Genomic DNA, 25,798 nt, shown 5'->3' on the forward strand with positions numbered 1-25,798 from the left:
CAGTGGCCCAGTTAGATCTCTGCCTTATACTGAAAACTCATATAGTGCCTAAAATTAATAGAAGTCTCAGGATATTCAGTTTTCTTAGAAAGGGCTGTCCGTCTAGTTTGTTCCTTCATTTTTGAGTTCTCAACCCTTATCAGGATGCCTGGCAATCAGAATAAGTACTCAGTACATATTTGCATGGGAGGTGATTGAGCTGTAACTTAAAGGTGGTTTCTCTTCTGAAACTGAACATAGATTATACCTATACATTTATGAGTGTCTACAATATGCCAGATACTATTCTGGGTGCTGGGGATATAGCAGTGAAGAAAGCAAAGTTCTGGTCCTCATGAAGTGTTCATTTCAGGGGCTAATGGGCAAACTAGTCAATTATGTCAAGTGTTAATTAGTGATACGGAGACAAATAAAGCAAGGAGAGAGGGTTAGGCAATGCGGAGAGAAGATAGAGGAAGGATGTTATTTTATATGAGGTGATCAGGGAAATCTTCAGTGAGGTGAAGTTTGAGCAGAGACCTCAGAGGAAGTGAGGGGAGAACCAGCTTGGTACGTTTGAGGGAAGAGCCAGGAGACTTGTGTGATTGGAGTGGAAAATACATAAAGTTGGAGTAATTTAAGGGGGCAGCAGTTAGATCACTTAGTGCATTGAGGATTATTGTAACAACTTGGGCTTTTACAAGGGTGAGATGGGGAGCCATTGGAAAGATTTGAGCAGAGAAGTTTCATGATTTAGCTTTAGTTAAAAAAAAAATCCATAATTGATGTAGAACACTATGTTCCAGGTGCACAACATAGTGATTCAGTATTTATGTACATTGCAAAATGGTCACCATGATAAGTCTAGTTACCATCTGTCACCATACAAAATTATTGCAATATTATTGACTATATTCCCCATGCTGTACACTACATCCCTGTGGCTCATTTCTTTTGTAACTGGGAGTTTGTGCTTCTTGATCTCCCTTACCTGTTGCACTCATCCCCCACCTACCTGTTTATTCTCTGTATCTGTGAGGCCGTTTCTGTTTTGCTATGTTTGTTCATTTATTTTGTATTTTATATTCTACGTATAAGTGAAATCATACAGTATTTGTCTCTCTGACTTATTTCACTTAGCATAGTACCCTCTAGGCCCATCCATGTTGTTGCAAATGGCGAGATTTCATTGTTTCTTATGGATAAGTAATATTCCATTATATACATGTAATGAATACAATATTCCGTTATACACACCACACGTGCACACACACCACATCTTCTTTATCCAGTCATCTGTTGATGGACACTTAGGTTGCTTCCCTATCTTGGCTATTGTAAATAATGCTACAGTGAACACAGAGGTACATACATCTTTTTGAATTAATGTTCTGTTTTTTTTTGAAAAATACCCAGAAGCGAAATTGCTGAATAGTATGGTAGTTCTGTTTTTTAACTTAATTTTTAATTTAAATTCTATTGATAAGGGGTTAAAATCTAATATACACAAAGAACTCATGTAACTCAGTATTTTAAAAAACAACCAACTTGATTTTTAAAATGGGCAGAGGACCTGAATAGACATTTTCCCAAAGAACACATATAGATGGCCAACAGACATATGAAAAGATGTTCAGCATCACTCATCATCAGGGAAATGCAAATCAAAACCACGGTGAGATCATCTTACACCTGTCAGAAAGGCTGTTACCAAAAAGACAACAAATAACAAGTGTTGGAAAGGATATGGAGAAAAGGGAACCCTTTTGCACTGTTGGGAATATAAATTGATACAGCCACTATGGAAAACTGTATGGAGGTTCCTCAAAAACAACAAAAATAAAACTGTCATGACTTCGCTTTTTAAGGGAGTGACTCGAGCTGAGAATGAGGGGTGAGAAGGGTTAGGGCAGAAGCAGAGAGACCAATTAGGGGTTATGTCTATTAAAGAAACGATTGGAGTTAGCATGGATTTATAAAAAAACCAAGACAAAACAAAGCCAACACCAGAACCTCCTGATATTTACAAATTACCTTGATCATTATTCTAACTATTAAGAGGATTTTTTCAGATTTATCATAGCTTACAGATTTTTTTTTCTAATGTAGACTGTATTTTTGAGAGCCGTTTTAGCTTTGCAGATAGTGCAGGTTTCCCATACACCCCCTCACCCAGTTTGCCCTATTGTTAACTTCTTACATTCTTACGGTACTTTTATTATAAGTAATGAACTGATACTGATATATTGTTATCAACTAAAGTCCATAGTTATTCAAATTTCCTTAGTTTTCACTTAATATATTTTTTTTTTGGTCTCTCCAGAGATCCCCCTTTATGTTTGTTTATTGTGTTCCAGAGTTTCTCTTAGCTGTGGCAGTTTCTTGGACTTTCCTTGTTTTTGATGACCTTTATAGTTTCGAGCAGTACTGGTCAAGTATTTTGTAGCATGTCCTTCTCTGAAGATTTACCTGATGTTTTTTCTCATGATCAGAGGCTGGAGTTACGGATTTTCCAGAGGGAGATTACAGAGGTAAAAAGTGTTATTTTCATCACATCATATTAACAGTCAATCTTATTAACATGATTTACCACTGTTGATACTGATCTCTTTCACCTGGCTGAGGTTGTGTTCGTCAGGTTTCTACACTGCAAAGTTATTCTTTTTTTTTTTTTTCTGTTCTTTTTGATACTGTCCTCTTTGGAAGAAAGTCGCTGTGTGCAGCCCATTAAGGAATGGGGAGTTAGGGGCCCACCACTTTGAATGTAGAGTTTCTATATAAATTATTTAGAATTCTTCAAGGGAGATTTGTGTTTTCTCCAATTATTTATTTAATAATTTAATTTTATCAGTATGGATTCATGGATATATACTACTTAATGTTTTTGCTCAGAATGTTTCACCTTTGGTCATTGGGAGCTCTTTAAATTTGTTTCTTTGTCCCTTTGACATATCCCCATAAATGTAAGGTTTTTCCCCTCTGTCTTTTTGTTTGGTCAGGAAGAAAATAGAGAGATGCTCAACATCATTAGGTAAATGCAAATCAAAACCACAATGAGATACCACATCACACCTACAGGATGGCTATTATAATAAAAGTGAAAACACAGGCAATGACAAGTATCAGCAAAGATGATGAGAAATTGTAACCCATTAAACACTGGTGGTGTAAAATGGTGCAGCCATGTCAGTTGGCCATTCCTCAAAATGTTAAATATGGAGATACCATAAGACCCAGCAATTTCACTCCTAGGTATTCACCCAAGAGAATTAAAAATACATATCCACATAAAAACTTGTACGTGAATTTTCATCACAGCATAATTCATAATAGCCAAAAGGTGGAAACAGCCCAGTGTGTAGCAGTTGATGAATGGCTAAACAAAATGGAGTACGTCTGTACAATGGAAGATTATTCATCATAAAATCGAATGAAGTACTGATATATCCATGTTGTAACATGGATGAACCTTGAAAACATGCCAAGTGAAAGAACAGTCACAAAAGGCCACATGTAATATGATTCCATTTATATGAAATGTTGTGAGTGGGCAAATCCATAGAGACAGAAAGATTAGTGATTACCAGAGGCTGGCTACAGGGGGATATGGGTACAGCTTTATTTTTGAGGCAATGAAATGTTCTAAAATGGGATTATGGTGATGAATGCACAGCCCCTGAATATTCTAAAAGAGCTCTGATTTGTACACTTTAAAAGGGTGGCCTTTATGTATGTGAATTATGTATCAATAAAGCTGTCATTAAAAAAAATATTTAGAACAAAATAACATGAATGAGATACTTTTAGGGATTTATACTTGTAAAACTTGTACACTAAACACTATAAAAGATTGCTGAGAGAAATTAAAGACCAAAATAAATAGATGTAATGTACTCATGTATTAGAGGACTCAATACTTTAACGGTTGTTTTCCCCAGTTGATATATAGAGTCATTGTGCTGTTTTTGTAGAAACTGACAAGCTGACTAAAATTTATATGGGAATAACTGGTATAGCCAAAATAATTTTGAAAAAGAACAAAATTAGAAGTTTTGTACAACCTGAATTGTTTATCAGACTGTGTTGGTGGCCTAAGAACAGACACTGATCAGTGTAACACAATAGTTAAGAACAGAACCACAAATATATTGTTAGTTGATTTTTTTTTTTTTTGGTCATAGATTCATATTGGTTCAATAGGTAAACAGTAATCTTTCTGATATATAGTACTGGGACAATTACATATCCAAATTAAAAAAAAATTAATTCCAAGCCTTACCTCACACTGTTTACAAAAAAATGAACTCCAAATGAATCATAGACCTTAATGGAAAAAATAGCTTCTAGAAGAAAACATAAGAAATCTTTGAGATAGTGGATTAGGCAAAGATTTCTTAGCTATAACATAAGAAGGACAGTTCATAAAATAAAAAATTGTTCTGCTCTTCTGAATACATTTTTAGGAAAATGGAGGTCACAGATTGGGAGAAAATATTTGCAAAACATATATCTGACCAAGGATTTGATTCCAGAATATACAGGCAACTCTTAAAACTCATTGATAAGAAAGCAAACAACCCAATAAAAACATGGGCAGAAGATTTGAGTAGATACTTTACCAAAGAATATTTCTACATGGTAGACAAACAAATGGTGCTCAACATTATTAGTAATTAAGAAAATGCAAATTAACCGCAGTGAGGTACCACTGCACACCAATTAGAATGGCTGAAATTTTTTTTTAACATTTTTTATTGATTCATAATCATTTTACAGTGTTGTGTCAAATTCCAGTGTTCAGCACAGAGAATGGCTGAAATTTTTTAAAAGAAAAGGAAAAGAAACAACCTACAAACTGATAATACTTAGTGCTGGTGAGGATGCAGAGTAGCTAGATCAGACATACATTTTTGGTGGGAATGCAAAAATGTAGAGCTACTTTAACAGTTTCTCTAAAGTTGAATACATTACCGTATAACTCAGCCATCGCCCTCCTATGTATTTACTCAAGTGAAATGAAAACTTATGTTCAGACAAAACCTTGTGCACATGTTTATAGCAGCTTTATTCATAATTGCCAAAACAGGAAAGAACTCAAAGGTCTTTCAAATGATGAATGTATTAAAACCACCACCAAACTTTGGTACAGCTTTATAATGGAGTGCTGCTCCACAGTACAGTGTAATGAATTACTGACATCAGTCAATCTCAGAGTCATTAAGCTAAGTGAAAGAAGCCAGATACAAAAGGCTACAAATTAAATGATTCTACTTATTTGACATTTTGGGGGAAAAAAAAACTATAGGAAGAGAGAATAGGTCAGTGTCTGTCTGAGGGTAGAGGTGGTGGGAGGGGTTCACTGCAGAGGGGTATGGGGAGTCTTTTGTAGTGGTGAAACTGTTCTCTCTCTTAGTTTTTGCAGTGTTTACACATTTTTGTCCAAACGCAATGACCTGTACACTAGAAAGGGTGACTTTTATTGATAACTTCTTTAATTTTTAAAAGAGTTAAAATATGAACCTTACTTCACATCATACACAAAAAAGTATCTCAAAATGATTCCTGGACCTAAACATAAAACCTAAAACTTTGAAACTAATAGAAGAAAACATGCAAATGGATTAGTGACAGGATTCTAAAAGCACTAACTATAAAAGAAAAAAATAGTGATAATTCGGGTTGATCAAAAATTAAAACCGTGTTATTCAAACTCAGAAGCATAGAGTGGTGATTGCCAAGGGCTGGGGGAAGAAGGAAACGGGGAGATAAAAAGTTTTAGTTTCACAAGATGAGTAAGTTCTTCATCTTGCATGACCAGATCTTCTACAACATAGTGCACGTAGTTAACAATATTGTATCAGATACTTTGTTGAGTGCATAGATCTCATGTTAAGTGCTCTTACCACAATAAAATTGATTAAAACTTTAAAGACACTAGAAAATGAAAAGGCAAGCCATCAGCCTGGAAGAACACATTCACAGTACTTATATCTGACAAAAAAAAGTGGATCCAGTATATATATAAAAAAATCTCATAATCCAGTAAGATTGCTAACAACCTACTTTTTGTTCCTAAGGGCAAAAAATTTGAACAAACTTCACAAGTGAAGCAAAAAGAATAGCCTATAAGCACATGAAAAGTTGCTCCTCATCGTTTATTTATTAGTGAGATGCAAATTAAACCACAGGATACCACTTTACCTACCTAGAATGGCTAAAATTTAGAAGACTGAAAAGATCATGTGGTGACAAGGATGTAAAGCAAAAATGGAATGTTAATTACTGATACTGATGTAAATGGTACCTGCACCTACCTTATCACCCAGTAATTCCACTACTAGATGTTTAACTTAGAGAAATGGGAACATATGTCCACAGAAGACTTGTATACAAAGGGGAGGGTTTAGCTCAAATGGTAGAGCAAGTGCCTGACTTGCATAAGGTCCTGGGTTCAAACCCCAGCACCTCCATTAAAAATAAATAAAACCTAACCACCTCCCCCCAAAAAAACACTTGTATACAAATGTTCATGGAGGTTTATTCATAGTAGCCTCTAACTAGAACCAATCCAAATGTTCACTGTAGGTAAATGAATAAACAAAATTGTGATATAGTCATATAATTCCATGAAGAGGAATGAACCACTTAAAGATATGCAACAACATGGGTGTATCTCAAAAACATTATGCTGAAATGGAAAAAAGCCAGACACAAAGGAGTGCAGACTGTAGGATTCCATTTATATGAAATTTTGGGACAAGGAGGCCTAAATTTTAGTTAACATTAGGCTTTTGGGGTCAAGGGTGAGATAAAAGATACAGACTGCAAATGGGCATAAGAAGCCTTTTGTTGTGATGGAAATGTTCTGCAAATTGGTTGTGATTGTAGTTGTACTGATGTATACGTTTATCCAAAAATGTGTATATATTGAACTGTACACTAAAACTGATGTACTTTATTATATGTAAATTATACCTTAATAATTAATTTATACAGTTTAAAATAGATTTTAAATTAATCCTAAAATTGAATCTTCAGACTGAAACAAAATCTAACTCTTGTGTCTAATTTAATTACATAGCTATACAAATAATTTACTTAATTCTTGAATCAATTTTCTAGCTGTATATACTTTGTGGGATATGATCTTGAGACAGAAAGTACTGTGAAGTAATACTTAACTTTACTTGGTAGTTTTGTTTTTGGTAGAGGTTATGTTACAGTATTTTTGGATAGAGCCAATGAGCAAACATTAATGTAGTTGTGAACTGGGATTCTGACTGTAGAAAAGGGAAATACACATGTGAAATGGAGGAAAATGAGGAATACTATACGAATTTTAATTAGAGTTTCATTATGAATTCATGTTTTTCAAAAGAGAGGTATTTAAACTTTGTCTATTGAAAGGGCCTAGAAGCAGTGACACCTCAGGCATTGAACACAGCTGCCATCCAGTTGTTCTTGGTTTGAAAATGACATTCATCACTAAAAGGGTTCCTAGTAGAAATGATTGATTTCAGGTCTGGTACAGGGTAAAAATACAAGGTGAACCTGAAACATTTTGTGCTAGAAGGTTAGGATTTCTGAGCACCTTGGAGGACCTGTCAGAAGGAAACAGGATGGAAGGGACAAACTGAACATCAAGTGTCCACAAGATATATATTTTTAAAGTATAATGTATACACATTAAAAAAACATATTAAAATATAAAAGTATATATCGTATATATTCTATGTAAGTATATATATAGATAAGAGAAAAGGGAAAACCTCATTTTTGTTTTATAGAACAATGATAACTTTTAAATATTGAAAGAATGGTGTAATTAGACAACTGCTGTTTCTAATCTGCAGTGCGGTCATTGAGATAAAGGTTGGGATGCATGGTGTCTGAAACCATTGGCTCTTGGGATAAGATCTTACCCTGTCTTAAAAATAACACCTCACAGTTGCATACTAATTTCAAAGAGAAGAAATAACGATATTGAGAGACCTGACAGATAGTACCTTTACTTCAGTTTTAGCATTACCAATAATGAGACAAACTGACATTATGTGCGCCCTCATGTAATGGAGTAAGTTATAAAACATCACTTACGTAAATCTGATGAAGAAATCAGACAAATCCAGAATTTCGGATAGCCTACATTCAGCTGACTTGAATTCCTCAAAATAAAAAGTCTGTGTCATGAAAATAAGGCAAAAAGAATCTAGGATTAGGGGCAGAGTAGAGGCACTGTTCTAAATGTAAACATACATAACCAAATACAATTCTTGAATTTTGCTCCATCCTACAAAGAAAGAGCTTTAAAATCTCAAACATTTTCGCAACAATTGGAGAAATTGGAATATGACCTTTGTATTACATGCTATAATGACTTAATGTTAAGTTTTTTCAAGTCTAGTAATGATATTTGATTATACAGCTGAATGTCCTAATCCTAGGAAATAAAAATGGATTATTTAAGGATGCAGTTTCATGATGTCTGGAAGTTATTTTCAAGTAGTTTAAAAGAAAAGCGTATGTATGTCTGTGTATAAAGATAAATACAACAAAATGTTAACAATTGTTGAATTTTAAGTGACAGATATATAGGTTATTCATTGTACTGTTTCAATTTTTCTGTAGGTTTAAAATACTCAAAAAGGGGAGAAAAACATCTTGTTCTGAATTACTCTCAAAATATATAAGCTTGAAATTTTCTCAGGAGAGTTATTGAGAAATAGTATTAATTATGAATTTATTTGAATTATCTGATATTCCAGGGAACGTTAGAATTAGAGGGGCCTTAGAGATGATCTTGTCTAGGTCCCTTATTCACACATGTGAGGAAATTAGTTTGACAAACTGAATCACTTACTGAAATCACATGGTAAGCCAGTAGTAGAGCTTGGACAGTGAATTCAGCTCTCCTGTTTTCCAGGATATTGCTCTTCCTACTGTACCATGTAACCTCTCCCAGTAGAAGGACTTTGTTGGAGGTAAAGTTGAATTAAGAAAAATACTATGTATCATTTTTCTTCCTAGTATATCTTCAGTATTTTCTCCCTGTATTGAGAGTATTGTCAGACTGTGTTTGATCTCTTGATCTGTAGGTCAGGAATTCAGTCAGACTTATGCTGCTTTTGATAATTGCTCTCCTAGAAGTTTTTTGATCATGTGGGTTGAGCTGTGTTTTTTGTCACTTATTTTTATTCTCCTCTAGTCTAAGCTATGAAGAAGGACATCCCTCACACTCTGAAACAGATCTCCTTCAGAGACAGACTTTTGCAGCCTCTCATCAGCTTCCTGGATATGCTACCACACCTCAGCCAACCGGTAAAAATTATCTTGTGAAAAACGCCATGAATCTGGGTACATTTAGTGAATAAGAAGGAAAATCAATTTTCACACATTGGGTTATTGAAAATGTGTGGGACATAATAGTGCCATGAGCAATGTTAAAATGAAAATGAGATTATAAGCTTTGTTTTTTTACTGATGGGGAATATCTGTATTATTAATTAGTAGGAAGATCTTTTTTTCATGTATCTTTGTAGATTTTAAATTATAACCATGCTTTAGCAAATTAATGTTTATTTGCTATTCAAAATAGTTTAGAGTTGTAGAACTTTTGGCCTCAAATTTCAGAGGTTCCTTTTTTAAAGTAGAATCAGGAATATCATTTTTATGTTAATATATATTTTTACTTTGGGATACATTTTATCTTCAAATGTAGGTCTTTCTGGAATATTTGATACTAGTGTGAACAGTGCCAGCACTAACACTAAAGAATCTTCAGTGATGAATTTTCTCTCTGCTGTTGAATCCCGAACTGCCCAGGCTGCTTCGTCAGGAACTACTCTTTTACCACAATTCAGGGCCCCATCCTGGCAGACAGGTGATTCTTTGTTTTCAGAATTTTTTTAAGTCCTGTGAAAATACTGATAAACATTCACTTTTTACAGTCTTGTCATTATGGTAGCATGGCTGAGAGTGATATTAATTATTGATTTTCCAGTGAACTTTAAAACCTGGAATTTTTCACTATTTTAAGGTGGACAAAATTCAAGAAATTATTACTAGCAGAAATTCGGTTTTAGCACTCTGATGAAAACTAACAAGTTGAAGAAGGTAGGTAATTGTTAAAGATAAATCCTAGATATAAAGTTTTTAATCTGGCAATTTAAGTAGTTACTTGTTTACTTGAGAGGAGCAAAGACTAAATTTCTTTTCTTTTTTCATTTCAACTTTATGGCAGTATAATTGATATAAAATTCTAAGATATTTAAAGTGTACATTGTGGTGATTTGATATACATTTACACTGTGAAAGAATCCCCCCATCTGGTTAACACATCCATCACCTCACATATTTGTCTTTTGAGGGGGGTTTGGTGAAAGATTACATTTTATTTATTTAGTGACTTCAGGCTGGGTAGGAAAAAACAATCTTGGACCGGATCCCATCATAAGAGTTCTATAAAGTTATCCTTAACTGAACACATTGTCATTATTTAACAGAAGCCATTACAAGTTGATATTATATTATGCACTTTCCTATTTTATTTTTATTTCATTTTTCAACTATTCCCTCCCAAATTATTTGTATATGTTTTTATTTTTTGTAGGATGACAGGTTAGGTTTTTTGTTTTTTTGTTTTTAGATTTAATTTTAAAGAATACATTTTTAAGTAATTGTTATAGGAAATAATATTTTATCTTTCTGGTGAATCATTCCATTAATAGAGCTTCTCTGTCTTAGAAACATTTTTTTTGCCTTCAAGGAGATAATTAATGTTTTAGTGTGAAATAATATATTTAATTTTTAAAGAATATTTTAAACCATGATAGCTTTATTTTTTGCTTTCTGGAGTAAATTTTACACTATGTGTATTTGATTAGACTTTCTATTCCAGTTTCTATGATTATATTATCTTAAACATTAATTCTAAAGTGTTATTTATTCTTTCAAGAGTAACTACACATTTTCTGTTCTTTTACTGGTAATACTTTTCTGACATTTAATGGAAGAAGCGAGAGAAGAATGTTTTTGAAAGGACCAGAGAATCTTTTCCTCTCCATTTTTCCAAAATGAAAAAGAATTTTTTAATGAAAACTCACCAAAAAATAGGTAAACAATAAAAAGGTGCAAATGGAAAGTGATCTATCGTTCCTGGCTATGGTCCCACTTTTTAGAGAAGAGTTAACTGTTTGGTATTTACTCTTCTTTGGTATCTTTGTATATCAAAACTTTTTTTGTATAAACACCTAAGCAGTGTTTATAGCAGCAGTATTATTAGGATATTTCATAATTATTGAATCAGTCTCCTGTTGATGGACATTTAGGTTGTTTCTACCTGTTAATCACAATAACTTTAATGAATATCTTGAATAAATCTTTGTGTCCCCTTATCTCCATTAGGTAAATTTTTTGAAGTGAAACTTTTGGATCACAAGGATGTACACATTTTTGCTTTTGATGTATGTGGCTAGAATGCTGTCCTGAAATGTTAATAATCTCTTACTCTTTTTTTTTTTTTTTTTGAGCGGAATAGGCATAATTGTCTTTATTTTTATTTTTTATTCTGTGAGCTTTTTTATTGAAGTATAGTCAGTTTACAAAGTGTCAGTTTCTGGTGCACAGCATGTTTCAGTCATATATACATACATATATTCGTTTTCATGTAACAATCTCTTCTTGACAGTACTTTATTAATTTGTGATCAGCTTTTTGTGATAAGCATGCTTCTACTGTTACTGAAAGTGGTTCACAGAAAAAATGCAAGGAATTTTTTAAATGCATTTATTTTGAGAAAAGAAACTTTGTAGTGTTAACTTACTATTTTTAGAATTGTGTTAAGGGATGTAGACAGTTTAGTTTCGATTTTATGTTATGAACATTGTCCATTGGTATTTTGCATTGGGATCCAGGGTAAATTAATCACTAGAGATTATGTGCATTTTTACTGGTTTTATAATTTTCAAATGATCTTATCTGACTATATATAAGCTCATATTTATATGAGTCATAAATATGAGCTGATACCTTTGTAATTTTATTTTTGCCTTATGAAAGCTAGCTATTTTGAAATGTAATTTTCAAAATTTATATGCAGAACTAATTTGTCAGGTTTTTCAGTTTTAAAGAGATTTTGATGGGTTGAAGGTTATGTAAGTTCTATAGGTCTGTACTATGAGAACAAATGTAAGTGTGCCGTAACTGCATAAAGGTAGTTACGTTTTCTTTTCATAGGTATGCATTCCTCAGCAGCAACTGAGCTCTTTGTTACTGGACCTTTGCCAACCACTGGAACACTTCCACCCTCTGCCCTGTCTGCTTATCAGCATCCCACCACCTTCAGCAATAGAAACTTTGCTACCACCTCACCTTTGGTGCTTCAGGATTCAACTTTTAACACTACATCAAATGGAATTTTAAATCCTCATGACCCTTTGCTGCAAATCAAGACTTCCCAGGGAACTGTTCCAACCGCTTTGGCATTTGAGCGCCTGGGCAGTTCTGCGTTAAGTAACAGCACACCACCTCAGTCTTCAACATATCGCTCAGCTCAAGAGTCTGCACCCCATCTTTTACAACCTCAGTTTAGTTTGTTGCCTTCAGCACTTGGGGGAGCCCAGCAAACCCCTCAAGCCTACGGTTCAACTCTCTTTGCTAGTTCTACTGCTTCCATTGAAAGAGCTCTTCTTCGAGAATGTAGTGTTATCAAACACCATCAGCGGCCTTCAGGTAGCCAGTCTATTCAGGCACAACTGACTGGTTCACAGCATTCCTTACACAGTTATCTATCAAATGCAAGTGTGGTTAATTTTCAGGAAACAAGCAGGCAGTCATCTTTATCCTGTAGCCCTATTGGAGATTCTACTCAGGTGAGCAATGGAGGATTGCAGCAGAAGACCCCCCAGGTCTCCGTGGAACTTGCTCAGTCCTATTCGTCTGCAGTTCCATCGTCAGGGTATCCTCCTCCTACTACAAAAGTAAAAAGCTGTTCTACAAAACAACCACTAACGTCAACCAAGACCCCCAAACCTCAAAGTATAATTCCTCCTGTGCAAACACTAAGCTATTCCAAACCTTTACACAACCAGAGTTCTGCAGTATCGGGCCAAGCACAAATTTATTCTACAGCGCAGCTCCCAAGCCTTTTATCAGTTAGTCAGTCCCAAAATTATGGTTTAGTACAGCCACATAATGTGCCATCTATTGTTCATTCACAGGTTTATAGGTCCAGCAAAGTTGAGAAGTTGCCATCCTTATATAAAACATTGACTTTTTCTGAGTCATCTCAGCCTATAACTTCTGAAAACCAGACACTTAATTATTCTTCTAATCAGCAAGAGATACTATCTTCAGTTACAAATGAGAATTACCCTGCTCAAACAAGAGATCTGCCTGCAGTTAGCCAGGCTCAGAGTTATACATCTGGTCACTCTCAGGGTTTATCACCAGTTAGCCAGACACAGGTTAGTTATTCATCTCAGTCACAGGTTTTGTCAGTTGTTAGTCCTTCAGAAAGCTATGCTTCAGGGCAGTCCCTAACATTAACAGCCCCTTCTCTTTCTTACTCTTCCGCCTCCCGGGCTCAGAATTTGCCGGATTCTAGCCCAACTCAGAACTATATTTCTATGCATTCTTCCCAAAATGCTCAGACTCAAGGGTCATCATCTCCCCAGTCCCAGAAGTTTTTGCCTGCTGTCCAGTCAACCTTTGCATCCTCTACTCATTGTCAGTCATTACAGAATAACATACCTTCCCCTGATCCAAAGTCTTATGCTGAAAGAAAAGTTGACTCAAATGTGTATACATCTTCAAAGCAAGAGGATGATTTTCCAATGCAAGAGTTACAAGTATTACAGCAACAAGTATCTCTTGAATCATCAACCCAAAGTCTATCTGATGGGGAAATTAATGTTCAAGAATCAGCTTATAAGGTGTCAAAGGCAGATGACAGATATTCTCAGAGCGTAATCAGAAGTAATTCCCGTCTTGAAGATCAAGTAGTTGGGATTGCTCTACAAGGGTCAAAAAAAGAAGAAAGTGTAGTTGGTTCAGTGACACAACTTAACCAACAAATTGGCCAAGTCAATAATGCAGCAACCCTTGATATTAAGAAGACAACTAATTTAATGCAAACTCCACAAATAAGGTTGAACACTAAAGACCTAAGTCAGCAGCATTCTCTTATACAGAAGGTCCATGAAGCCAAGGTCCAGGAGCATCAAGATCAAATAATTAATGCCTCACCTCAGATTCAAATTCCAAATCATGCTTTAGGGCATGGCCATCAGGCTTCTCTTCCTAGTACACAGGTACTTTTAGATTCTGCCTGTGATTTACAAATCCTTCAGCAGTCAATACTGCAGGCAGGTTTAGGACAAGTAAAGGCATCTTTACAAGTACAGCGTGTTCAGAGTCCTCAACAAATAATACATCCTTTCCTTCAAATTGACGGTCATATTATTCAGAGCAATGGCGATAATTCTCAGCAACAGCAGCTCCATCCTCAAAATTCTGAAATTATGAAAATGGACCTCTCTGAATCTTCAAAACCATTACAACAACATCTAACAACAAAGAGCCATTTTAGTGAGACAAATCAACATGATTCAAAGAATCATTTTGTTTCTCTTGGATCAATATGTTTCCCAGAGGCAATGCTTCTCAGTGATGAAAGAAATATTTTATCAAATGTAGATGATATCTTAGCAGCTACAGCAGCAGCTTGTGGGGTTACACCTTCTGATTTTTCCAAGTCATCTTCAAATGAAACCATTCCTGCTGTTGAAGATGGTGATTCTAAATCTCATTTTCAGCAGTCATTAGATGTTGGGCATGTGACTTCAGATTTTAACTCCATGGCAGCTACAGTAGGAAAGCCACCGAATATAAATGATATTTCCTTAAATGGAAATCAAGTTACTGTAAACCTTTCACCAGTACCTACTCTTCAGTCAAAGGTGACTCTCGATCAACAGCACATTGAAACACCTGGTCAAAATAAATCTAAAGTAACTTCACCGGTGATTGGACCAGGTCATGAAGTCCAGGAGCAAAATTCTGGCCCATTCAAGAAACAATCTGCTACCAATCGTGAATCTGAAGAAGATAGTGAAGTTCCTGTTGATAGTACATTAAATAATAACAGAAATCAAGAGTTTCTTTCTAGTAGTAGAAGTATAAGTGGAGATAGTGCTACATCAGAGAGTGAATTCACCTTAGGGGGTGATGACAGCAGTGTGTCACTGAACCCGGCTAGGAGTGCGCTTGCTCTGTTGGCTATGGCCCAACCTGGGGAGGCAATCAGTGTCAAGATTGAGGAGGAAAACCAAGATGTAACGCATTTTAACCTTCAGAAGAAAAAAACTAAAGGTAAAGGGCAAATTAAAGAGGAAGACAACAGTAATCAGAAACAGCTGAAAAGACCTGCCCAAAGCAAACGCCAGAATCCAAGGGGAACAGATATATATTTGCCATATACTCCCCCTTCCTCAGAAAGCTGCCATGATGGTTATCAGCATCAAGAAAAAATGAGACAGAAGATCAAAGAAGTAGAGGAAAAACAGCCAGAAGTCAAAACCGGATTTATTGCCTCTTTCTTAGATTTTCTGAAATCTGGGCCCAAGCAGCAGTTTTCCACTCTTGCTGTACGAATGCCTAACAGGACTAGACGACCAGGAACCCAGATTGCTCGTACGTTTTGTCCCCCTCCACTTCCAAAGGCTGCATCTGCAACATCCGCACCGTTAGTGTCTGAAACTGGGAGTAATAGTCCATCAGAAAAAGCTGATAACGAACTTAAAAACTCGGATCATTTGTCTTCACTTTCTTCTGATGAAGAAGATCCTGGCGTATGCAGTCATGATGTTGATAAAGGCGCCTCTACTACCTTAAATACTTCAAATACTGCTTCTGATAAAAAGAAGAAGACAGGTACAGTTTTAAATTTTAGATTCATAATTATGGTTTTCCACTATTATTTTTCTGCCTATAGACTGGGTTTTAAGCTTTCTTAGCTTGAAGCAGGTCTGCAAATTTTTAGGACAAAATGCACGGTTAGATATCTTGAAGACTTATTTTAAATGTTCTTTGCATGTAGGAAAGTTCTGGGTTTAGGTTGAGTAGTTGAGGTTTTTCTCAGCTTTTTACAATGTGGAACATAATTTGCATAGTATACTATCCGGACTATTCTAATCTGAGACATCTTGAGATGGTTTATGAATATAAAACATTGTATTGAGGTCCCTGTTGTATAAACTGGCATAGTTTCTTGGTATGCCAGTTTTACCTAAAGATTCACATTTTACTATTTAATATGGTTGTTTTGTGTGTAGCATGCAAATTAACATGATTAAGTTAAAACTTTTAAAATTTTGTGCCAGCTCCAGACTGTATGCCCAAGTCTTTGGTTATGTGTTTCACTTTACTTTGTAGTTAAGGGAACATTTAGAGGAGCTGTTTTGAGAAGCCCTGCTTTATGTAAACAATTGACAAGTAGTATAAAATTTACTATTTTAAAGAACATGCTAAGAAAAATATATTTATAACAGTAAAATAGCTACCATCTCTGTGCCAGGAACTACTAGCAATGTTGTGAATGTTCATTGTTATCTCCAATATACAGATGATATAACAGAGTAAATGAATTGCCCTGGTCCATACAACTAGTGAGTGACAGAGCTGGAATCTGATCTCAGGTTTGTCTGGTTCTAGAACCTGTATTCCTGCCTAGCTCTTTTGTACAAATAGAGTGGTGCTTTATGAGTTAAACCTTGTGATGTACTTTTCAGCTTCTCTCCGGACTTGAGACTACTACCTTTTTAACTACTAAAGTGATATAAAACAGCTGGTATCCGAAATAATCTATTTGCATAAATGTCTGCTAATCCATTTCTAAAGAATCCTCACTTTGCTATGTAGAGAAATTAGCAAAATGGAGTATCATTGTTTAGAGTCAAAGATGTTACAGATGTGGCTAATCCTAGTAAGGTTTTACGCTTTTCTCCCCCCCAGTTCAGTGTTTTGCAGTTACTGTTATATTCCCCCTTACAAACCTTTTATAATCTCTGTTCCAAAACATGAATCTAAAAGTAGTTTCTTCCAGACAACTGCTGTTATCTCATTTTAATTTATAATCATCACCATCAGCCTGATCCTTACTAATAGGTCTTTGAAGTTCTCCCTTTACCATCCCCATTGCCTCCTCATCAGCAGGAACTCATCATCTCTTGCTTTGACTACTGCAACAGACTTCTAATTAGAAACCTTCCCACCAGTGTCTTAACCAGGCCATCCTCCACATTGTCATCACATTTACCTTTATAAAAAAGGAAAACCAATTGTTACTTCTGTGCTTTGAAATACATCTTGGTGTTCCATGGGAAAAAAATTAAAAGTCATGTGTAAGAATTCTCCCTTTCCATGTTTCACTCTCTTGCTCCATTCTTTCCACTTGCCCTGTTCTGTGACAACTGAATTTCTCATTGTTCCCTGGATCTGTGAGTTACTTTGACAGTTGTGCTTCTTTAAATAGGTTTTTCTCTACATAGGCACTTTTCTCAATTTCTTTTTTTAGCCTGGCAGACACTTAGTTATCTTTGAAGACCATCTTAAAGTCACTTTGTGGAAGTTACTCCCAGCGGGATTAGTGCTCGTATCTAAATTCCCACATTCCTTAAATATTTCTGAAGGGCAGAGTTTTAAATTGCAACAAGATCTAATTTATCCATTATTCCTTTTATGATTTGTGCTTTTTGTATCCTAAGAAATCTTTGCCTAACCCACAGTCATAAAAATTTTCTGCTGTTTTCTTCTGGAAATTTTTAAGTTGTTCATTTTACGTTTAGGTCTAGGATCCCCCCCCCTTTTTTTTTGTATAAGATATGAGGTATGGATTGAAGTTAAATTTTTTGTGTATAGTGAAACCATCTGGACCCAGAGCTTTCTTTGTCTTTATCAGAGAAATTTAAAGTATGAATTTAGTTTCTTTGATACAGAACTATTCAACTTGTCTATTTCTTCTTGACTGTGTTTTGGTATTTTGTATCTTTGAAGGAATTGGCCCATTTCATTAAGTTGTCAAATTTATGGGTATAGAGTTGTTATTAGTGTTTCCTCCTTATCCTTTTAATTTCTGTAGGTTCTGTAGTGATTCCCCTTCTCACAGTCTTGATGTTGGTAATTTATCCCTTCTCTCTTTGCGTCTAGGTCCGTCTGGGTAGAAGTGTATTAATTTTATTGATCCCTTCAAAAGACCAGCTTTTAGTTTCATTAATTTTTCTCCTGTGTTGACATTGATATCTGCTATTCTTGTTAATTCCTTTTCTGCTTGATTTTGGTTTATTTGGCTCTATTTTTTTGTAGTTTCTTATGGTAGAAGCCTAAATTCTTAATTTGAGACCTCTCTTCTGCTGTAAGCATTTAATATTACAAATTTCTTTCTAAGTCCTGCTTTAGCTATATCCCACAAATTTTATTTTTATGGCTTTGTTATATTGTGGTCAAGGGAATGTGGCTTAAATAATGTCTGCATTTTGAAATTTATGAAAATTTTGTTAGTAGCTTGGTAAATGATAAATTTTTATAAATATCCCATGAGTGCCAAGTGCTAATAGATTTTGTTTTTAATATTGTTCAAATTCTTTTCTTTTTTGGTTTAACGTAATAAACAAACATTAGGTTAAGACATTAGGTTTTTTTTTTTAATGTATATGTTGGAAGTAAATGACAGGTCTAGAATTCATCTTAGGTTATCCCAGCAAATATAAAAGGGGTGACAGAAAGATAAAAGAAATATACCAAAATGTTCCAGTTTGTTACAACTGGGTTATGGTATATGAGGGTTTGTATTCTACACTTTTGTGTATCTTTGAAATTTTTAATAAAAAAAATTTTTTTAATCCTCCCTATCCTTATTTGTTTTTAGATTGCTTGATCTGTTGATTCCTGAAAAAAGTATGTTAAATTTTTCAACTATGTTTTATTGTTTTTCTTATACTGTTTACTTGATGTTTTGAGCCCATGTAGTTGGGTGCATAAAATTGTACTACAGTTTAATTTCCTTTTATCATAATTAAATCTCTTTTTCACATATAATTTCTCATTTCCATTTTTAATATTGCCATATTAATCTTATTACTGTTAGCATTTTTAGTGTGTTTTCCACATCTGTTTTGTTTCTTTCAGAGCCATTTTTCTTGTGAAATATAACTCACATAATGAAATAAAATACACATAAGGAAAACACACACATAAAATTTCCATAAATTTAATAATGCAGACAATTAGTTAAGAAATATTCCCTGACCACAATGCAGTAATTTCATGAAAGAATAGCAGAAAGAAAAAATGGACAAAGAAATAAAGGTAAGTTTTTCTTTTTAAAACTTTTAAATAACTTCTTCTAAGTAATTCATGGCTTTAAAAGGAAACCAAAACTGAAATGACAAACCACTTAGGACAGTGGAGCATTGTATTTTGGAACCAGTGGGATATGCCAAGAGTGGTAGGACAAAGAAGGAAATCTGTGATATTAAATGCTACTCATTAGAAAGCAAGCAAGTACAAAAATAAGTGAGTGTTAAGTTAAATCCAACTCATATTCTCGAGGACTAACCATGATCTGATTTGGATAGTAATCACTCCCCTGATTTTCTTTTGTAATTTTACTACCTGTGTATGCATCCCTATACTTTTGTTTGGCTCATTTTGAAACTTCTCATAAAGGGCATCATACAGTATTGATACATTTTTCCTTCTATTAATTTGGAAGTTATTATTTTTATAAAATACTTCCTTAACTTTTTATTATGGAAATTTCAAACATAAACAAAATTACAAAGATTGGTGTTTAATTAAACCAATTTATGTATCACTCAGTTTCAATAAGCATCAGTACATGGTCTTGTTTTATTCCTATCTTTTCTCTCTCACTCCCTGATTATTTTGATGAAGTATTCTGTTCTTTTCCTGGTTGTAATAGGGATTGCAATATACATTTTCAGCTTCTCCAGATCTATTAATACCTTGCTCTCCTCCTGAATAATATGAAGACTTCTGAACACTAGAACTCCATTTTACCCCCTCCTAATAATTTAGGTAACTTTAATGTTACTGTTAACCATGTATTTTAATTCTATCTTGTTTTCTGAAACTCAATGAGACATCATTAATAGTGTTTTAAATAGTCAGGATTTGTTTTAGATTTATTTCTATATTTGCCACATTGCCCTTCATTCTTTCTTGCACCTCACATCTCTTTGAGATTACATTGTTTATAACTGAAGCATGTCCCTTACAATTTCCTTTTTTGAGAGTCACAGAATCTCTGTTTTTATTCATAGATAGCTGTGTGATTTGTTTTGTAACTTAGAAAATACATATTTTCAAAATTCAGTAATGCTGCTGTAATAAAATCCCTTTTATTCCATCATTCAGCTATTATTTATAAGAACAGTGTTTCCCAGTTCTTTATCGATAAAAATGGACAGAAATAAAGTTGGTTGTAAAACTTTTATCTCAAAAAGTAATATTCATTCATCCATGGATCCATAAATGAATAATTTTAAAATGCCACATCCACTCAAAAGAAGCGTCCTTTTTACATTTCCATTTTCCTTACATTAAATTTGAAAAAAATTAGTTTGGATCTATGTCCAAGTATTATAATATTAGAAGTGTTTAATATTTAGAGCCTTCTGGTTACAGACATAGAATCTGTTTCCATTTATGTACGTTTTAAAGGTAGAAATTATGGTATATAATTACAATAGCATAAAAATATATTGCATTAGGATAAAATTCTTTAGTGTGGGCTCTAACATGATTAGATTATTTCCCCACTGTTAGTGAGATTTAACTGATGTACAAACTGTGTAAGTTCAAGATGTACAGCATAATGACTTGATTAGATTATTCGTCTGTATTTTCTCAACAGTCCTCTCCCTTTGATTGGGAGGAATCATGTAAGTGTATGAGGGTAGTTTTAATGTGGGATACAGAACAGGTAGGTGGGCTGGTGACAGCTGCCAGACCTGCCCTCCCTTCCCCCAGTTGCCGCTTCTCTTCCTAATTAGCTAGAATAAGGGAGAGCTTTACTCTAGTTGCTGGGCTCGTTAGTCCCTTATTTCCCTTGCCAGTCTGCTCGTGCACTGTTTCTGCTCTTTATATGTCTGGATGTGCCTTGGGCTCTGCTTTGATTCCCTCTCAACTCCTCCTGTAGGCAGGTGTCATTCACTTTCTTCAGGAAAACAGCTTTTGCATTTTGGCCTTTCATCAAACCACCCCTGCTGCCTGCAGCTCAGCATAAGCAAGCGGATCACTGGCCTTCCTGTTTTATTTACTTATTAGTGTATATATTATTATTTTAGTTCATCAGCACCACTCAAAATTACCACTGCAGTGCTCCATGCTCTTTATATTTATTTCTCAACCTGGAGTTCCTCTATCAGCTCTAGCCTTCAAAGTCCTTTTTTAAACATCTTTGTTAAATTATAATTCACATACCATACCATCCACTCATTTAAAGTGCACAATTCAGTGGTTTTGTAGAGTTATGAAACCATGACCACAATCTAATTTTAGAATATTTTCATCATCCAAAAAGAAACCCTTTATCAGTCATTTCCCACACCCAACCCTAGACAACTGCTGTTCTACTTTCTCTATGGATTTGCCCTTTTTTGGACATTTCATGAAAAAGGAATCATATAATATTTGACCTTTTGTGACTAGCTTCTTTCATTTAGCATAATGTTTTCAAGGTTTATCTATGGTGTTTCATGTATCAGTACTTCATTTCTTTTTATTCCCTAATATGGATAAACCACATTTTGTGTGTCCATTCATCAGCTGTGGGTTTTGGGTTTTTTTCCTTTTTCTGGCTATTGTGAATAATGCTGCTATCAACATTCATATACAGGTATTTGAGTGGAAGGTTTTTAAAAATTTACTTCTCTAGAAAGTAGAATTCAGAAGTGGAATTCCTTGGTCATGTGATAACTCCATGCCTAACATTTTAAGGAATGGCCAAACTATTTTCCAAAGTGACTATACCATTTTACATTCTCTCCAGAAACATACAAGGGGTCCAGTTTATCATCACACCTGCTAGCTCGTTACTATCTGTATTTTTTATAGCCATCCTAGTAGATGTGAGATTGTAATTATCTACTGAAGTTGCATTGATCAAATGACTAATGTTGAATGGCCTTTCATGTGCTTGTGGACAATTTTTATATCTTCTTTGAACAAGTGGAGCCCTCTCTGACTTTTTAAATTAGGTTATTTGTCTTTTTATTATTGAGTTGTAAGAGTTCTTTGTGTATTGTGGATACAAATCTCTAGTAAACATATAATTTTTTAAACAGTGTTTCCCATTCTGTAGGTTATGTTTCTACTTTCTTTTTTTTTAATTCTTATTTTTTAACGAAGTGTGAGTTTACTCTTTCCACTTTTTGATGGCATCAATTGCAGCACAAGTTTTAAATTTCAATGAAGTCCAATTTATTTTTTGTTTTGTCACTTGTAAGGTCATGAAGATAATTTTTGTATGTGGTGTGAAATAGGGATCCAACTTTATTCCTATGTGTTCAGTTATCCTATCCAGTTGTTCCAGCACTATTTATTAACAAGTTTATTCATTCTTTCCCCACTGAATGGTTTTGGCACCCTTGTTGAAAATCATTTGGCTATAAATAATAAGCCAAATAAATAAGTTTTTTCTGGACTTTCATTCTGCTCTTTTGATCTATATGTCTATACTTATGCCACCATTACACTGTCTTTAACTATAGCTTTGTGGTAAAGTTTTGAAATTTCAGAAATGTTAGTCTTCCAACTTTTGTTATTTGTTTTCAGGACTATTTTGGCTATTCTGGATCTCTTGCATTTCCATATGAATTTTAGGAAGTTTGTCAGTTTCTGCAAAAATAATGCAGCTAAAATTTTTATAGGGGTTGTGCTGATTCTGTAGATCAGTTTGGGGAGGATTGCCTTCTTTACAACATTGAGTCTTATACAGATGGCCAGTAGGCACATGAAAAAATGCACAGTATCACTAATTACCAGAGAAACGCAAATCAAAACTACAATGAGATATCACCTCACACCAGTCAGAATGGCCATCATTAAAATGTCCACAAATGATAAGTGCTGGAGAGTGTGGAGAACAGGGAACCCTCCTACAACACTGAGTCTTCGATCGATGAACATAGGACGTTTTTGCACTTATCTAGACCTTTAATTCTTTCCACAGTGTTTATAGGTGTCAGAGTATAAACTTTGCACTTTTGTTAAATTTATTCCTAAATAGTTTCTTCATTTTGATGATATTATAAATGGAATTTTATTTCTAAATTCATTTTTGGATGGCTCATTGCAAGTATATAGAAATACAGTTGATTTTCATGTCTTGTACTCTACAAACTTACTGAATTTATTTATTATAATAGTTTTTTAGTGGATCCCTTGGGATTTTCTGTATACAAGATCATTTTATCTGCAAATAGAAATACTTTTATTTCTTCAGTCATCCTTAGGCGGGAAGCATCTTTTTTTTACTTTCAAGTATGATGTTAGCTGTGGTTTTTTTATAGATGCCCTTTATCAGATTGAAGAAATTCCCTTCTCTTGTTAGGTTGTTGAGTGTTTTTATCATAAAAGTGTTTACATTCATTTATGAAATTTTGCCAAATGCTTCTTTTTTTGTACCTGTTGAGATGATCCTGAAGTTTTCCCCTTTATTATATCAATATGGTGATTAATTAAGTTTCAGATGTTAAACTAAGCATGCATTCCTAGGATAAAACCCATTTGGTCGTGGTGTATAGTTCTTTGTATGTGTTGGTGGATTTGCTCATATTTTGCTGAAGATATTTGTGTTTATATTCATAAGGGAAGCTGGTCTATAGTTTTTTCATTATGTTTTCGTCTGGTTTAGGTATTGGAATAATTCTGGCCTCAAATGAATTGGGAAGTGTTTCCTCTTATTTTTTGGAATTTATAATGGATTGGTATTAATTATTATTTAACTGTTGGTAGAACCCACCTATGAACCCATTTGGGCTTGTGCTTATCTTTGTGGGATGCTTTTTAATTTCTTCTTTTGTTATTGGTCTGTTCACATGTTCTGTTTCTCCTTGAGCTCTTTTTGGTAGTTTGTGTCTTTCTAGGAATTTGTCCATTTCATCTAAGTTACTTGTTAGCATACAGTTTTTCATATTATTATTTTAGGAATCCTTTTTATTTCTGTAGTTTCTATTGCTGTTTTAAAGTATTTTGGTGTGGGATGGGGGTTTTTGTTTTCCACATCCAATTGACTTTTCTTCTAGGAATTCACAACTTCAGTGGCTGACCCTTCCTTATCTTCCATCACTTTTATGTGTCTATTCTGTTTAAAATCTTTGTGCTACTTAAGTGGAACTGGGGGTAAGTGTAGGTCGATGGAAATTCTGTCTGATTGTCATCCAGATGTAACTCTCATCACTTTGATTCTTGGAAATTAACAGTCTTTCTTTAATTTCTTACTGTGGTTTTTCATTGTTTCAAATTATTTGATGGCAAAAATAATCAAGTCTTTTTAAACTGTTCAGATTTTACTCGAAACAAGTAAATGTTTAATTGTTTCTATTACTAATTTGCATTTGCTTGATCTAGTTTCAGAAGCCCTAAAGGTGGCGACTACTAGCCAGACTGCCAATACTGGTGGTACTGCTACTACTTCCTCCACCACTGGGGGTGCAGTGAAGCAAGAACCTCTCCACTTGACTTCATCTGCAGTAAATACCCTGGAAAATATCAACTCTACAGAACCCTCAAAGCCTGTCGAACTCGATGGTCTTCCTTCAGACCAGGTTGCAAAAGGACAGGATACTGTTGCCATAGAAGGTTTCACAGATGAGGAGAACACAGAAAGTGGGGGAGAAGGCCAATACAGAGAGCGTGATGAATTTGTGGTAAAGATAGAAGACATAGAGACTTTTAAGGTGATGTGAATGTTCACAGGTATTAAAGGTCATAGTTGTGTGGGCATGCCCTATGATAGCCTTCATGATGACTTTTAATAGCATGCATCTAGCTTGAATTGCAAAAAGTTGTATTTTTATAATTATTCTAAGTTATCATAATTGTTAAGTAATAAAATCAAACTAGTAAATGCCAGATATTTTGAAAAAGAAAATAGCTTAAAATAATTTTAACTTGTGTCTGAGTTTTAGGTATTTCTGACTGGTCAGTATGTTGCGTTTAGGTACTAGTATTTGGAACAGTTTTGAAATGTTAATTTTTTCCCAAGTCATTGTATTATTAGGAGTTTGGAGAAAATGATTATTTATCTAATTTAAAATTTTAAAGAAAATAACAGGAATATAGAACAGAATAGAATTAGACTTATTTTCATAATTTCAAACTGTAGAACAGTGAGTAGAATGTTATAATTTCATACAAGAAAATTTAAGCTATGTTTAAGAAAACCTACTTTAAATTGAGGTGGCAAGGAATGGCATTTAAAAATACAGTGAAGAGTATAACATTTAAATTATCCATATTCCTTCCATTCAAAATTAAATATTAATATTTTAGTATATTTGTTTCTGGTCTTTTTGAATATGTACATACTATTATAAAATTGCATAAATAATGTATAGCAGTATCATTAGAGGAGAACTTTCCAATAGCTATACAAAAGGATAATGGGTTACCTTTGCTTGTTTGTGCCCTTTATTTCTAGAAGAATTTAAGCAGAGGCTGAATAGCCAACTTATAAGAATCATGCAAAAGTTCAGCTAGGTAAAAGACAAAAATGTTTGAGCTAGATAAGTCTTTA

General features: G+C 34.3%; 1 protein-coding gene across 6 annotated transcripts in view; it reads left to right on the forward strand.

The window, feature by feature from the left end:
* The window catches only part of QSER1 (glutamine and serine rich 1), a 63,353-nt gene that overhangs the window by 19,670 nt on the left and 17,885 nt on the right, over positions 1–25,798 (forward strand). For 5 of the 6 annotated variants that reach the window (XM_072969748.1, XM_031681061.2, XM_072969750.1 and 2 more), the window contains 4 exons: positions 9,185–9,297; positions 9,698–9,859; positions 12,214–15,909; positions 24,631–24,959. In XM_072969748.1, coding sequence (XP_072825849.1) covers positions 9,763–9,859; positions 12,214–15,909; positions 24,631–24,959 — 4,122 coding nt within the window. In that variant the 5' untranslated portion in view covers positions 9,185–9,297; positions 9,698–9,762. Of the gene's footprint in view, positions 1–9,184; positions 9,298–9,697; positions 9,860–9,969; positions 10,093–12,213; positions 15,910–24,630; positions 24,960–25,798 lie in introns of those variants that run through there. The other variant, XM_072969752.1, reaches the window with a different exon arrangement.

This window comes from Vicugna pacos, chromosome 10, assembly GCF_048564905.1.
Source record: "Vicugna pacos chromosome 10, VicPac4, whole genome shotgun sequence".
Classification (NCBI taxonomy): domain Eukaryota; kingdom Metazoa; phylum Chordata; class Mammalia; order Artiodactyla; family Camelidae; genus Vicugna; species Vicugna pacos.